The sequence below is a fragment of the Heterocephalus glaber genome, unplaced genomic scaffold (assembly GCF_053883595.1).
Source record: "Heterocephalus glaber isolate CG9 unplaced genomic scaffold, H.glaber_assembly_v1.0 deba00000122, whole genome shotgun sequence".
Classification (NCBI taxonomy): Eukaryota; Metazoa; Chordata; class Mammalia; order Rodentia; family Bathyergidae; genus Heterocephalus; species Heterocephalus glaber.
Genome location: NW_028258138.1, coordinates 42580287 through 42596163, shown reverse-complemented (window position 1 = coordinate 42596163; position 15877 = coordinate 42580287). Strand labels below are relative to the sequence as shown.

Genomic DNA, 15877 nt, shown 5'->3' with positions numbered 1-15877 from the left:
TAGAAGTTGAGAAAAAAAATTTATTTTTAATAAAAAATGTAAAACTTTTTACCAAGAGAATAGAGTAAGATTCAAATGAACTATAATGATCTTTGATTCCCTTAACAGTTTGGAATGAAAAACATGTTTTAGGTCAAAATGAAACTACTACTAAAAATTTAAAAGGCCTTTCAATAAAAAAAAAATCCTATCACTTGAAATAAATGGAGGTCAGATATCTCAGCCACAACATGTTCCATGTGTCAGAAATATCTTCCAGACAGGAACTGAGATGTTAACTTCATTTTGTCTTGAATGAGACAGAAAGCTAGAATCGGACACTGGAGATAATGAAAAAAATTTTATTTATACAGCAGTTGGTCAAATAAGTTTCCTTACGAAGGAAAGGCTCAAACAGTTTGGAGGCCTGGTGAATGACTGTGAATAAAAGCAAGATGAAAAGTAGACTACCTACCTGTACAGATCTTGATGGATCTGGGGAAATGTGTAGTTTGCTGATAGAAGATACAAATCAAAAATTCAACAACTGAGCAAACTTTAGGAAACTAAATGACACACAAAAATACTACTAACAAAAAAAGTCTTTTGGAAAAAAAAGTTGTCTCAGGCATAGAGAGTAGACCAAACAGGACAGTAATAGAAGGATTGCAGGTGTATGCAGTCTAGCTGCCATAGGAAATGCAGTAAGAGAGACTTAAGCAGAAAGAATAGCCTCTGTGATAACAAAGGACCTTTGTTTGTAAGGTACTAGTGTTTGTTGCTGGATTTATTAGAGCTAAAAATCCCATTAAGTCATTCTCCAGACTTTCTGTTCTGAATGTCTTTCTTAGAGATATAGAATACCTGTCAACAATGCTGTGTCTGAGCTGGACTGAACTGGGCCTTCCAAGTCAGATGTCATTCTGATTCTCAGAGTAACCAAAAGGGAACATATTGGTGAAAGCAAGGAAGCCTTTAATTTCAAATATTCCCCAAAGCAGGTACAGCATGGCTTAAGATGCTCACTTTCCTGGATTACAAGATTTAACTGAAGCAAACCATGATACAAATAAGTTAAATTTTGAAATATACCATTTATCTCATGAGAGAATGAATTTGGTCCTTCTTGCTAGTGGAGTAGCACATGATGTTAATATGAATGAAAAAGAAATTTTAGATGGTGTGGAAGAAACAGGACTAACAATGCTTCATTTACATCACAGGATGTTTTGATGAGTAGCCCTGAAAAAAACATAGCAGCACAAAATAATACCCCACAACAAGAAGAAACTAACATTTTTCAGTTGATACCATTTGATAATAATAGTATTATTATGGATTTCTACCTGCTTGATTAAACAGCAGTAATCCATTCCTTCAGATGGGAAGGGGACCTTAAGAACATGCCAGATACCTTTCCTTTGGTAGTAACCTGATCTGTTTTCATCTATAACTTCCCTAACAACCAAAACAATTTTCCATTTAAGACCCCCCCCTTTCCACTTTTCAATGCTATGATATATTCTCAGACTACTGCAAAATACCAGAATATGTATTTGCGTTCACTTATTTTCAATCTACTTATATAGTGTCACATGTTTTAATATCCAGTGTTCATCAAAGTGTATTTTAAATATGATAATTTCTCAAGGGAAGTGGGAATATTCTGTATAAGGATCATGCAGCATAAAACTATGAACTTTGCCTCTTCTGTTTAAAATGTATAGGCTTAAAGGTAATACAATTGTCTAGAGTTTATAAATATTCATCAGTTTAATTGAAATATTCTGTTAAACTTTGACAGAATAAAAGGTAGTTGGACACATTTTGAGTACTACATCTTGTGAATCCACAGGAACATGAATATCTGACCTCTTCAGGATAATTTCTACCATGATTTCAGATCAACTAGGTGTGGCTACTCTAAGAAGACTTTTTTTTTTTTTTCCACAGCTTGTCTTGGTTCTTTCCGAGCTGGATTATTCACTGCTGCACGTCTGTCCACTAATGGATACCCTGATTTAAGGAGCTGTATCAATGGTAAGGACCTCTGTCATACATTTAAATAGTGAAAGAAAGTAGAAATCCTGCAAGTACAGCTATGTTAATATAAATTGATGTTTAAAAATCAACAAGTGAGTTCTTAAAGGATTGTATCCTCCTCAGGGAAGTGTTTTCAGACTCCATAAGAAAGAACGTCATTCATTTGTAAATGCTGCTCTTTTACCAAAAATGACATTTTCTCTAATGTTCAAACTGAATAGTATTCCTTGTAAGCTCTAGGTCATTGACTTCAGAAACTGTATTTCTAATGGCTTTGTTCTGGCTGTTGTTGCATAATTGTATTATATGACCAAAATGTTGCAGTTGATTAATAGATCAGACTAGAGCCATGTTTATTCTTCAAACTTTTTAAAATTAACAATGTAAATGTGAAATACATTATGTGAATCAAATTAGCTTGCATCCTCTGAAGTTTACTAGTACCTAGTGATAATTCTAATTGATTATTTTTCTCTAATTTACCAACTGATAAAAGAGAAAAAGGTGAAACTGCAAGATATAAATTGAGAAGTTTTTTCAGTTAATATTTTATTCTCAGCCCTGGCATTATCAAGATATTCATTTATCTTCATTTTCTCTAATTTAAAATGGTTGTAATCACACGGGTAGAACAGGTAAACACATATATTTACTTCATACTTCATCTTTTTTTTTTTTTTTCATTTACCACGGACAGAAAAATAATAATTGTTTGGTAACAATTTCCTATTAGCCCATTTCCCATCATTTAACTAATGTTTCTTTTATTACTACTTTTCAAATAACTCGATCTTATGAAGAAACTTTCTGAAAATTTCTCAAACTAATTAGGTTTTAGCTAAGTTAGTTATATACTGATTTATTGGCAGAAATTTCTCCTGACTAGTTTAAAGAGGATGTATTGGAAGAATGGAAAGATCTTGTACAGTTCAATAGAAAGGCTTGAGAAGCACATGTAGAAATGTACAGGAATGGAGGGAACACAACAGTGTTGATGTGAGGGCAGATAGACTCTAAATAGATTAAGAAACAAATGAGCATATCATTTAAGATTGTGTGCTGTGACATTTTATGAAGAAAATAAACAAGACACTGTAATTGAGCTTTACCTTATGCTTTTTGATATATATTTTCCTGGTAATATTCCTTATTTAGAAATCAACTTTATCTTATGTTAATATGGTAACTAATGTTATCATCTTTTTTTTTTTAAACTGGAGATTGAATCCAGGATTTATACACTGAGTTAAGCCCTTTTTAAAATTTTTTAAAAATTTGCAGCCCTTTAAAAATTTTTTTTGATACATACAGTCTTACTAAATTGCTCAAACTGTGCTCATCCTTTCAATCTATCTGCCCCAGCTTCCTAGAGTGCTCAGATTACGGACAAGTACCACCTCACAGGCTTGTGCTATTTGTTGATTAGTGTTTAAAGGATTTATTTTCTACCCATTAATTTTTAACATATCTGTGGGTTTCTATTTTAAGTAGATTTTTTAGTGAGTTTTGTTGTTTTATTCAATTTTTTTGCCAATTATCTTTTTTTTTGTATTAAATTCTTTTATTGGTACATTGTAGGTATACAACACAATTACATTTCTCATTGGGAATTGTACCTTTACATAATGCATCTTGGTTCTTAGTTGTTTCCCATTCCTAGCCCTCCCTTCATGCCCTCCACCCTTCCCTATTTACAAAGACTTTATTTCCATTTTTTCCATTTCTCAGCATTTTTCCTTTCCCGTCTTTCCTTTCCCCTGCCCCTCCCACTACCCCTACCCCTTTGGACCTTTTCTTCCTATTTTACATTATTGATTATTCATTCTAATCATTGGTACATTTTAGGTATACAATATAATGACATTCATCATTGGAAATTTGCACCTTTACATAGTCTCTCTTGGTTCTTATTTTTTCACCCTTGCCCAGAACCCCTCCAGTCCTCCCTATTTACAAAGATTTTGTTCCTATTTTTTCATTTTCTCATATTAAACCCATTCCCTTCTATCCTTTCCCCTAGCCCTCCCACTTCCTTCCCCTTTGCCCCTTTTCTTCCTATTTCACATGACCTATTATACATTTAGTCCTTATTTACACTTTCAGTTTCTCACACCAGAGAAACTCTTCGGTATTTACATGTGTGTGTCCTATTTATTTCACTTAAGAGTATTGCCTCAATGTGCATCCACTTAGCTATAAATGTCTCTAATTTCTCATTTTTTATGGCTGAGTAGTACTCCATTTTATCAAAAAACCACATTTTCTTTATCCAGTCTCCAGTTGATGGGCATTTGGGCTGTTTCCAAGTTTTAGCTATCACAAACTGTGCTCCTATGAACATGGGTGCACATATATCACTGTGGTATGATTCTTTTAATTCTTTGGGGAAGATCCCCAGCAGTGGAATAGCGAGGTCAAATGGGACTTCCAGTCCTAGTTCTTTGAGGTATCTCCATACTGATTTCCACAGTGGTTGCACCAGTCTACACTCCCACCAGCACTGGAGCAGGGTTCCTCTTTCTTCCCTTTTTCTGACAAGGTTGGCTAAAGGTTTGTGAATTTTGTTGATTCTTTCAAAGAACCAACTCTTGGCTTCATTGATTTTTTTGTATCGTTCTCTTAGTCTCCATTGCATTGATTTCTCCTCTGATCTTTATAATTTCCTCCCTTGTATGAGCTTTGGGGTTGTCCTGCTCTTCTTTTTCTAGAAGCTTGAGGTTCAGCATCAGGTTGTTTAATTGGGATCGTTCTGTTTTCCTAATATGTGTATTCACTGCTATGAATTTCCCTTGTAAGACAGCTTTCATTGTGTCCCATAGATTCTGATATGTTGTACTGTCATTGTCATTTAATTGAAGGAACTGTCTGATTTCTTCTTTAATTTCCTCTGTGACCCATTGGTTATTCAGAAGTGTGTTGTTCAATTTCCACATGTTTATGAAATTTTTTGAGTTTCTTTTGCTATGGATCTCCAATTTCATCGCACTATGGTCTGATAGTGTACAGGGGATAACTTCAATTCCTTTGCACTTACTTAAACATGTTCTATGTGTGAGTATGTGGTCTATTTTGGAGAATGACCCATGTGCAGCTGAGAAGAATGTGTATTCTGATTTTGTGGGGTGAAAGACTCTGTAAACATCTGTTAAGTTCATTTGTTCAAGAGTTCAATTGAGTTCTAGTATTTCCTTACTTATTTTTAGTCTAGTTGATCAATCTATTTGTGTCAGTGGCGTCTTGAGGTCCCTCACTACAATTGTATTAATACATATATGACTTTTCATGTCCATTAGTATTTGTTTTATATAGTTGGGCACACTAGTGTTTGGTGCATAGATATTTATGATTGTCATCTCTTCCTCTTGGATTCTTCCTTTTACAAGGATGTAGTGTCCTTTTTTGTCTCTCTTAATCAGTGTTGGTTTGAAATCCACTTGATCTGCCAAGAGGATAGCTACTCCTGCTTTTTTTAAGATTCCTGCCACATGGAGTATTGTTTTCCACCCTTTAATTTTCATTCTATGAGTTTCCTTTTGAATTAAGTGTGTTTCTTGTATGCAGCATATTGTTGGATTTTGCTTCTCGACCCATTCTGCCAGTCTGTTTCTTTTGATTGGTGAATTGAGACTATTGACATTGATGGTTATAACTGAAAGGTATTGACTTGTCATTGCCATGACATTTTCTTTTTGTTGGGTTCTCCCCATTTACATTTAATTTCTTGTCATGCCAGATGGGTACATTCTGCTTTTCTTCCTGGGATTGTGATCCTCAATGTCTGTTCCTAGGGTATTGTGTAAAATTCTTTGGAGTGCTGGTTTGGTATTCACAAAATTCCTAAGGTGCTCTTTGTCATGAAAGTATCTTATTTCTCCCTCCATTTTGAAAGATAATTTTGCAGGGTACATCAATCTGGGTTGGAGACTGTTTTCTTTTAGGGCTTGGAATATGTCACTCCAAGCTCTTCTTGCCTTGATGGTTTGTGTTGAGAAGTCTGCTGTGATTCTGATGGGCTTTCCTTTGTATGTGATTTGTTTCTTTTCTCTGACTGCTTTGAGAACTTTGTTCTTCTGTTGAGTTTCTGGAATCTTAACAATTATATGCCTATGTGTAGATTTTTTTAATCAAGGCTATTTGGAGTCCTATATGCCTCACTTATCTGTATGTCAAGCTCTTTTCCCCTGCTTGGGAAGTTTTCTGCCATTATTTCTGTGAAGAGATTTTTTATGTCATCTCCACTCTCTCCTGTTTCTGCATTGAGCCCAATCAGTCTTATGTTATTCTTCTTTGCATCATCTAGCAACTGCTGGATTGATTTCTCATGTTCCCTTATAATTTTGAAGCAATTTTTCTTTTCCTGGTCACTAATTGCAATCTTATCTTCTATATCTGAAATTCTGTCCTCACATTGGCTCATTCTGCCATGTAGACTTTCAATGGAGTTTTTCATGTCCTGGAAATCTATTTGCATCTGTTTTATGGATTCCATTTGTTTCTTATGTTGGGATTCCATCATGTTCCTGAGCTCCTCTCTAGATTTATTAATCATGTCTTGCACCAGGGGCACAATTTCTCCTGTTATCTGAGAAATTATTTTTGATTTCATTTTTTCCAGATCCCCTTTTGTTGCCAGTTCAGTGGGTCCAGGTGGTTGAGTATCAGAGGCTTCCATCTCATTTCCCTTTGGGGTTGCTGTAGGTTATCTGGAAGTCTGGTTTTGAGACTTATTTACATGTTTTCTCATTTCGAGTGGGGCAGGGGGCTGTTAGCGCCTGCACTGATTACCTCCTCTGAGCTGGGTGAGGTGGGACAGGGGCCGGGAGCAGCAGTAGGGATGGTGACCCAAAAGCCCTTTCCTGTGGGCTGGGAGCAGCAGGAGGGATGGTGGCCGGGAAACCCCTTCCTCTGGACCAGGAGCAGTGGGATGGTGGCTCAGAAGCCCCTTCCTCTGGGCCAGGAGCAGCGGGACAGAAGGTGGCCCAAAAGCCCTTTCTTCTGGGCTGGGAGCAGTGGGAGGGATGGTGACCGGGAAGCCCCTTCCTCTGGACCAGGAGCAGTGGGACAACGGCTCAGAAGCCCCTACCTCTAGGCCCGGAACAGTGGGACTCAGTACCTTGGTCTGGTGGTCTGGTGTCCTCTGCATCTTTATATTGTGGAATCAGGTGGCTGCCTGTCTGCAGAGGGGTGACCTGGTGTCTTCTGCGTGACTCAGTACCTCAGTAGGGCATGCACAGACCTGCCCGTCTGCAGTGGGCCGATTCGGCATGTTCTGTGTGACTCAGGACCTTGCTAGGGCATGGTCAGACCTGCCTGTCTGCAGCGGTGTGATTCCAATTATCTGTTTTTAATGGCAGTGTTAGGCCATAGGCCATTTACATTTAATGGAGCCAGTTATAAGGTTGGGTATAAATTTACCGATCCCATCTGCTTTTGGTTGTTTCCTATCCCTCCTGCAGTTCTGTGGATTGTTTCTTTAAGATGGTTGATCCATTTTATTTCCACCATTTGCTTATTAACTATACTTTCTTAATTTTTTGCTAGTTCACTTGGAATTTATAATATAAATCTGTAATTTAAAAAATTCTACACTAAATTAAAATACTACATGTACAGCATAAGAAGCTTACAATAAAATTTTATTTCCTCTAGCTTTTATGCTCTTTCTTCCTCAATGTTGCACATACAAAATGCATAATACATCAATTTATAAATATATTAACAAATGAGAAAATATTCGTTTATATTTTTTCACATATGTATGATTTCTGGCACCCAATTTTTTGTATAGATCCAGATATCTATATGATAACATTTTCATACTGTCTGAAGAACTTCTATTCATATTTTCTTTTAGCACATATCTGATGGAGATAGATTTTTTCAGGGTTTTTTTTGTTTCTCCCCAAATCCTGTATTGCCCTTATTTTTGGGATGTAGTTTCATTAGGTAAAGCCTTCCATGATGACAGTAATATTCTTTTAATACATTGAAGATATTTCTCTATTGTTCTCTTGCTTAAATAGATTCTGATGAGAAATCTGCTGTCATTGCTGAATGTATCTCCTATATATACATCATATATTTTCATCTACTTCTTTTATTTATTTTTTTATTTGGTGCAGGGGATCAAACTCAGGACCTTGCGCTTGCAAGGCAGGGATGGTGCCACTGAACTGAATCCCCAGCCCTATTATTTATTTTTTCAATGGTTTTCATTCAAATTGAAATTGTAATTTTAGCCTTATTCTACTTGGATTTCATTGAGTTACTTTGATCTATAGCTTTATAGTTTTTATCTAATTTAGAACAAAATTTTTCAAAATTACGGATTTTTTTTTTCTTTTCCCCAGCTATTTCTCCTTACTGTGGGACTTTAGTAACACATATTTTAGACCATTTTATATTGTCCATCAAGTTACTGATACTCTAGTTCATTTATTTTTTTAGTTGTTTTTATTTATATTTTCCTCATTTTATATACTTTGGGTCGTTTAAAGTTTATTTTCCTTTTGCCATGTGGTTTACTTGTAATCCTATTTCATGTACTTTTCATTTCACATTTTGTACTTTTCATGTCTAAGTCACATTTGAGTCTTTTACACATCATAGATATATTCTTTACATGCTTGTGTTTTCTAGAATAGAGTACACTTATAATAGCTACATTAATTTATTTTTCTGCTTATTGTATCATTTCTTTCATTTCTAGATATCTTCCTGTCAGTGGATTTTTTCTGTTTCTGGGTCATATTTTTGTTTTAAATTTCAAATAAATTAATGCATTTCAAAAAATTCTCCATTATGATTATAAAGTATTGCATATACTTAAAATGTAAAAGTAGTGTCCGTTTATTAAATAATTATAAACATTAATAGATTCACATTTAATGAAAAAAGTATTTGAAGGAAGAAGTCATAATTTTTTTCATGGGTTACAGGCTTTATGTAAAAATACATGAAATAATGGTTTTGTGCTGGTTATTTTTAATTGTGTAATGGACAGAACAAACAATACTAATCAAAGTACCAGTAGGAAAAAGTACCACTTCTAATGTGAATTAAGGTGTAATAACTGGGACTACATTTACTTTTCTGCCTTAAATAAATGAACTGGTCAACTATATAGAGCAACAGATTTTAGACAGTGGATGGAAGATACTGTATTTCCTGAGATAAGCAGACTTCATTTGTTGTGGATTTTGTTGTCTTCTTCCAAACAGAGACTTTGGACTGGTGCTTAGCTAAATAAGTTGGAGAAAGTAAAAACAACTTTTTGTGGTTTGATTCTAAAGTGGATTAGGGTAGTCTGGTGCACCATTAATTTATTTAAAACTAATTTATCTCTAATAAGAGGACTATAATCTTGTGAGGTTTCTATCTGATGTTTTCTGTATCATAAAATATTGTCAGCCTGGCCAGTTTACAATGAACCATTCATAGTCCAGTGTGAAGTTTGGAAGCTGTCCTGTGCAAATCATTATTCAACCATAAACCTTAGATCTCTGCAGCCAGTATCTTTCTCTCTATCCTCCCTCCACACAATCCTTCCCTGCTTTCAGTATCTTCTGACTAGCAAAATTCTAGTTTGAGCTTCTCAAACTTCAATGTTTGTCTTTGTAACCTGAGGAGAGCTTTGGCCTCTACCTGAGTTGTGCACTGTTGCACCAATATGGTCTCCAGGCAGTGACATGGTACAACTGTAAGGCCCATAATGTTTATTCCTTTCCCTTAGGCATCACAGTTTTTCTCCAGTGTTTGAAAACCATTATTTTGTGTATTTTTGCCAGAGTTCCACTTACTTAAGGCAAGAGGGTAATGATTCCATTTACTCCATCATAACCCAGGTTGGAAGTCCCGAGTGATTTTTTAAGTTTGATTCATGTGTTTTACTCATGAAATTGTTTTAAATTTCAAATAAATTAATGTTTCAAAAAATTCTCCATTATGATTATAAAGTATTGCATATACTTAAAATGTAAAAGTAGTGGCCTTTTATAAAATAATTATAAACATTAATAGATTCACATTTAATGAAAAAAGTTATTTGAAGGAAGGAGTCAATTTTTTTCATGGGTTACAGGCTTTATGTAAAAAAATTTCATTAAAGGACAAATAATATTATTTTACCAAAGCATGAAGTAAAAATTAAATAGGTGTCTATTTCCTTCAGCTATTCCAGACCAGTGTAATCCTCTACCATGCAACAAAGATGGGTATATGAGCTGCAAAGATGGCCAAGCTACATTCACTTGCATTTGTAAACCAGGCTGGGAAGGAAGGATGTGTGAATTTGGTATGTATAATCAAACCACCTGACTCATCTGGATTGGCCATATGAAAAGTTCTCTGAGGCTTACATTACTTTAAAAATAATTGATTTTCTTTTTTTTAGATATAAATGAATGCAAAGATCCCTTAAATGTAAATGGAGGTTGCAGCCAGATTTGTGGTAATACACCTGGAAGTTACCATTGTTCCTGTAGAAGTGGTTTTGATTTGGTTTCAAATAAAAAAGACTGCAGAGGTAAGAATAAGAAATAGAATAGAATAAAATAAATTAAAATAAAACTGTAATTACTGGGTGAGAACCAAATTCACTTAGAGGAATTTCCCCAGAAATTCCTGGAACACCCTATTAAAAGTGTTTATAATAACATACATTTTTATTCACTCTGAAGCCTTCTGATAGATACAAGGAGACTGTCTTTTGTTTTACAATACTAACAAAAGTGTTTTATGGTTTGCCCATTATATGTGTGGGAGGCAGTACATGTGAATGTTTCAATAAAGCACTTTGTTGTAGATAAATATAAATACAGAATTTTATTATAAAGTGAAGTTTCAGTGTATGTCTTTGCATGCTACAGATTTTGCAAAAACATTGTTTATGCTTTGTTTTCAGATATTACCTTATATTATTTTCTTCTAATAAGATGAACAGCTGTATAAAGAAATTCACCACAAGTCTCAACCTTTTTTCATTTTCAGAAATATCTTTTTGATTTCCAGTGTAAGCCCTTCATTTGTACTTCATTTTCTATTGTGGTTTTTGGAAAGATGAAGATTTGGTTTTCTTCCTCTTTGTACACTTACAATGACATTATCATGTCATATTCTTTTTTGTTTTCTTCAGATTTACATGATCCCTGTCAGTTTAGCATTTTACCAAGTGATTTTATTAGCATATTTCTTTGTTTTTCTGTTTCCCTGACCCCAGATTTTGACTTTTTCCTCTTTGTCTACTATCTTTTCTGTTTGGCTACTTTAATTGCTGTAACACTTCTTCACATATCCATGCTATGTCTGTAGATAACTAGACACAAAATTTTCCAGCCTGGGATTAAATTTTTCATTTAGAAACTGGAAACACTTCGTGTACTTTTCCTTCTATCTTCTTCCTGTTCTTCTTATCTTCTTCACCCCAGCCCACTCCCATTTATTGTGCTAAGAGGTTAAAAAGTTCAGTAAATTGAAATGTAAAGTCCTTGATCAATCCTTTATATCTATTTTAGTACATCACTAAATTGGACATATATTCAAGGAGTGGGTCTGTCCTTTACTGCATCATTTTGTTCACTATTCAATTGTTTACTATAATTCTAAAGTACAGTTAAATGACTCTGAAATGAACTTTATTTACTAACATTTTTTTCTAAACCATTATCCTTTTAGTGACCATGAATCTTTCTTATCTGGCTATCTGAAGATATAAGTTTGAGTATTTAGAATAATTGGATCATTTGAGTACCGGTTGTAGAAAACCATTATCATTATTGATACCATATGCATTACATACATAGATAATACCCATTCTGATTTCTACATTTAAATGCTTGAATAGTCTGTCCTTCTAAAAAAATTATGAGGTTTTAAAATTTAAAAATGTTTAATCTTTCTTCCTTATAATACACACATATATAATTACAAAAAATCCCTGTAAAATAAGAATGTCCCTGGTGACCAGAACATATGTTCTTATATTCTTCATTTACATAGTCTTTTAACCATGATACATAAATAATAAAGAACAGATCTTTTAGAAAAATACGTTTAAAATTATTACAATGGGACATTTGCCAAGATGTGGATATGCAAGGGATCAAGTTGCCAGTAATTGTCAAAAGAATAAAATTTTTCATCAGACATTAGATGTCAGTGTAGAGCCATAAAAATCAATTTATTATTAGCTAAATTCATATGATCTATGTATTTCTCTGCAATATTCCTTAAGCCAGAAAAATACAGATTTTATAATTATTTTTTAAAAATTGAAATTTTACTTTGCGTGCATTAGTCACTTTAAGTTGTAAGAAGCAATGTAGAGAAATCACAGGTAACCTTTACCTGGTTTTCTTCATTGGTAGCATTTAATGAATTTATTGTACAATACCACATTCACAATATTGACAGTGGTACAGTCAAGATACAGAAAAACTCCCTCATCACAAAGGATTGGTTCCATTAGTTTTGTACAAATTATATTAAACAAAATAATGTCTGAAAATTTGGCTATTCATCTGTGGGGAAAAAGCCCTGCCAGTTTTTTTAGAGTAGAAGATATATTTTCTATTCTGAATTAGTCTTTCTCATCTGAGTACAGATGAGAAATGTTCATTACTAATTACATTTTCCTTCAATTATTTCTATCATTTGTTTTTTCCCTTATAAGTGCTTATCTAGCAGCTGGTTGTAATGAATACTTTGTCTCCTTCTCCATTATGTAATATAATAAATGCATCTCACTGTTTTGGAGTATTAATCTATCACTAAAATTTATATTGGAATAGCTGTGGCTATATAAATACTTTGTGACCTTAATTTCATTTTAAATATGAATTACTCTTCAATACTTTAGGCAGCACTAATAATGAACAGATTAGAGATGTGAACTGAAGTCTTGATGGAGAGGCAGGTATAATGGCGTTTCCAAAGAAACAGGGTAAAGCAGATGAGTCTTCTCATTTTGTGGTGTGATAATAAGAAGAGAGTATACTTTTAAGACCATATTTCAGAAACACGTGTTTGGAACTACACTTAAATAATATTAAGAATGTAGTTGAATTTCTTCTTCCATTTGTTTTCATACTCTAACCTGGTAATTGAAAAAATCACTGGAGCCCTCTTTTGTTATGGTGATAAAAGGAAATGGTGAGCATCAATTGAGCTTTCTATGTATTTATGTAGAGAAATAATATTTAGTGAACTTAAATAAGATACTACATTTAGTATTTTGTTGTTCCAAGGCTAGTATAATATCTCATATATAATGAGTACAGTCCATGAAATAGGAATAGTGTTCTTTGCTAGAATCTACTGATATTGGAAAAATTTTAAATTACATTGATTTTATTTATAGATGTGGATGAATGTTCTAGGAAGCCAAATGTTTGTGGCAAAGCTGTGTGCAAGAACACCCCAGGAGAGTATGAATGTGAATGCCCTGAAGGCTACAGATACAATCCCAAAGCAGAGGCTTGTACAGGTATAGTGATACTAGTGTAACTGCTGATGCTGGAGAGGCCGGTGTTTGAACCCTTAGTTATTTAGCAACATTGGTTTTGTTTGACACCAACAGTCATATTTTCTAATCTTTGATATACCTTGATCAATTTGATAATCACTAGCTGCCTTTCACAGTAAAAGTATTGAAAACAAATGGCATTTGAATTTAGTGTGAGTGCACTCATTAGGCTTTTATTTTTCATGTAATTTGGATAGCTCCAAGTGTAATTAAAGGAAGATAAACACATGTTCACATCACTGAAGTAACATTCAGAGACAATGAAAATTACATTCTGAAAGCAAAAACACATACATAAAAAAGAAAGACAGGAGCTTGAATAAGTTTGAGCAAATCATAACCAAGCTCCAGAAAGTTGAAAGATATTGATCAGTAATCAGTCTTGGAGGTGCTGTTCTCACCATGAGCTGCATTGGTGTGCCATGGAGTCCTCAGGTAGCTCCAATGTGTTAGAGGCATTTATTTTTTTATATACAAAGTATTTCATGCTTCCCTTTAAGTGTTTTAAAATTTCAAAATGAATTTAATCAAACCAAAAACCAATAATTTTTCTATTGTGTAAAAATATATATAACACATAATTACCCTTATAACTAATTTTAATGGTATAGTTCAGTGGCACTAATTACATTCACACTGTTGTGCAGCCATCACCTGTTTCCAAAACTTTTTTTTTATCACCCCAGCCATAAACTCTGCGACTTTTATGCCATATATTCCATTTTGTTAGTTACTTCATTCTAAGTGATCTTCTGGTAGCCTCTAATCTACTTTTGTGTCTCTGTGCATTTGCCTAAATCAGTAATAATTTTAGAATAGACTTTCTCCAACTATATGCACTCCTTTTGAAATGTTCATGTCTTACCTGCTCCTTTACTCCTCCTACCCCCCATATATACCATTTCTACTCTCATACTACTCCAGGTAGCAAATACTGTGGTACACTCTAGAAAGGTACAGATTTATCATAAGCCAACTTCAGCACCTACACTGCAATTTTATTCAATGAGTGACAGATTTTGAAAAATTATTTTGAAAAATTTACATATGACTATATACATCTAAAATTAATCATGCACCATACAATTTCAATGCATTTGAGGGATCACTAACTTCAGGGATTAATTTTGAAGACTTTAATGAGAACTTACATGAGATAATGAATTTGCAGATTTTCAGAGATCACAAGAGTGGATCCAATGAAAATGTTAAGGATTTTATGCAGTTCTGAAATGGATTTAAACTTAAGCAAAATTTTTAAGTTTGATTTTCTCAAAATGTAGGATACGGATAAGGACCCAATAGATTTCACAATATGGGAGGTAATATCACAGTGAGATTTAAATCAAGAAAAGATAAGAAGAGATTAACTATGTCCTTAAGTTTATTGCCACCATTAATTATTACAATGAGAAATCAGATGTTTTTGATACTGTGATTTAAACCCCCAATGCATTTTCAGTTAGTTAAAAGGCTTTTTTTCTTCCCTTTTCCTATTTTTCCTTTCCTTTCCCTTTATTCTCTACGTTTTCTCCTCCTCTTCCTCTTCCCTTTCCCATTTCTCCTCTCTCTCTCTCTCTCTTTCTCTCTCTCCTTCTCTCCCTCCCTCTCCTCTTTTTTTTTTTAAAGCAAAGAATTGGGAAGTAGTCTCAAGTAAATTCATACAACCAGAAATAGCATTTAAGTTGAAATATTCAATCATTTTTTCTTCAAATTCAAAATAAAAATTTAACAGAATTGTTGCACTGCCATTAATTACTAAGTTATAAATTTGATTCAAATGTATAAATAAAAGGTACATTTGTAACTCATTTCAAATTTCATGAGCTTAAATATGACTTGATGTTGTATAATTATCTTCCCTATGGATTTATTTTCATTATCTTATTAATAAAATAGAATACTCTTTTGCCAGTTGGATTGAATATTGTGATATAGTAAGCTTTATGTTCTTTATTATCCCAGATATAGATGAATGTTCTGAGAATATGTGTGCTCAACTTTGTATCAATTATCCCGGAGGATATTCTTGTTACTGTGATGGGAAGAAAGGATTCAAACTTGGCCAAGATCAGAAGAGCTGTGAGGTAAACATTTTACGATGCTGAACTTCTTACCTCTTTTCTGAAATGGTAGATCCATGCACTTATTTGTACATAGCTGAAATGAATTAAAAAATACAGATATTTTATATTAATTGCTATAGCACCAAACAGACTGTATGTCAAAATGTAGATCCAGTAAATCATACAAATCGGGAATCATTAGTGGCTAGGTTAAGAAAAGGGTTATAGGATAACAGTTTAGAAAGTATTCATATATAGCTTGTACATT

General features: G+C 33.8%; 1 protein-coding gene across 1 annotated transcript in view; it reads left to right on the top strand.

Moving 5' to 3' along the window:
* Pros1 (protein S) overlaps positions 1 to 15877 on the top strand; it is a 74016-nt gene that overhangs the window by 32285 nt on the left and 25854 nt on the right. Inside the window, exons 4-8 of the mRNA XM_087214073.1 lie at positions 1933 to 2019; positions 10193 to 10315; positions 10415 to 10546; positions 13379 to 13504; positions 15509 to 15630. Of these exons, the coding sequence (XP_087070199.1) occupies positions 1933 to 2019; positions 10193 to 10315; positions 10415 to 10546; positions 13379 to 13504; positions 15509 to 15630 (590 nt within the window). The remainder of the gene's footprint in view (positions 1 to 1932; positions 2020 to 10192; positions 10316 to 10414; positions 10547 to 13378; positions 13505 to 15508; positions 15631 to 15877) is intronic.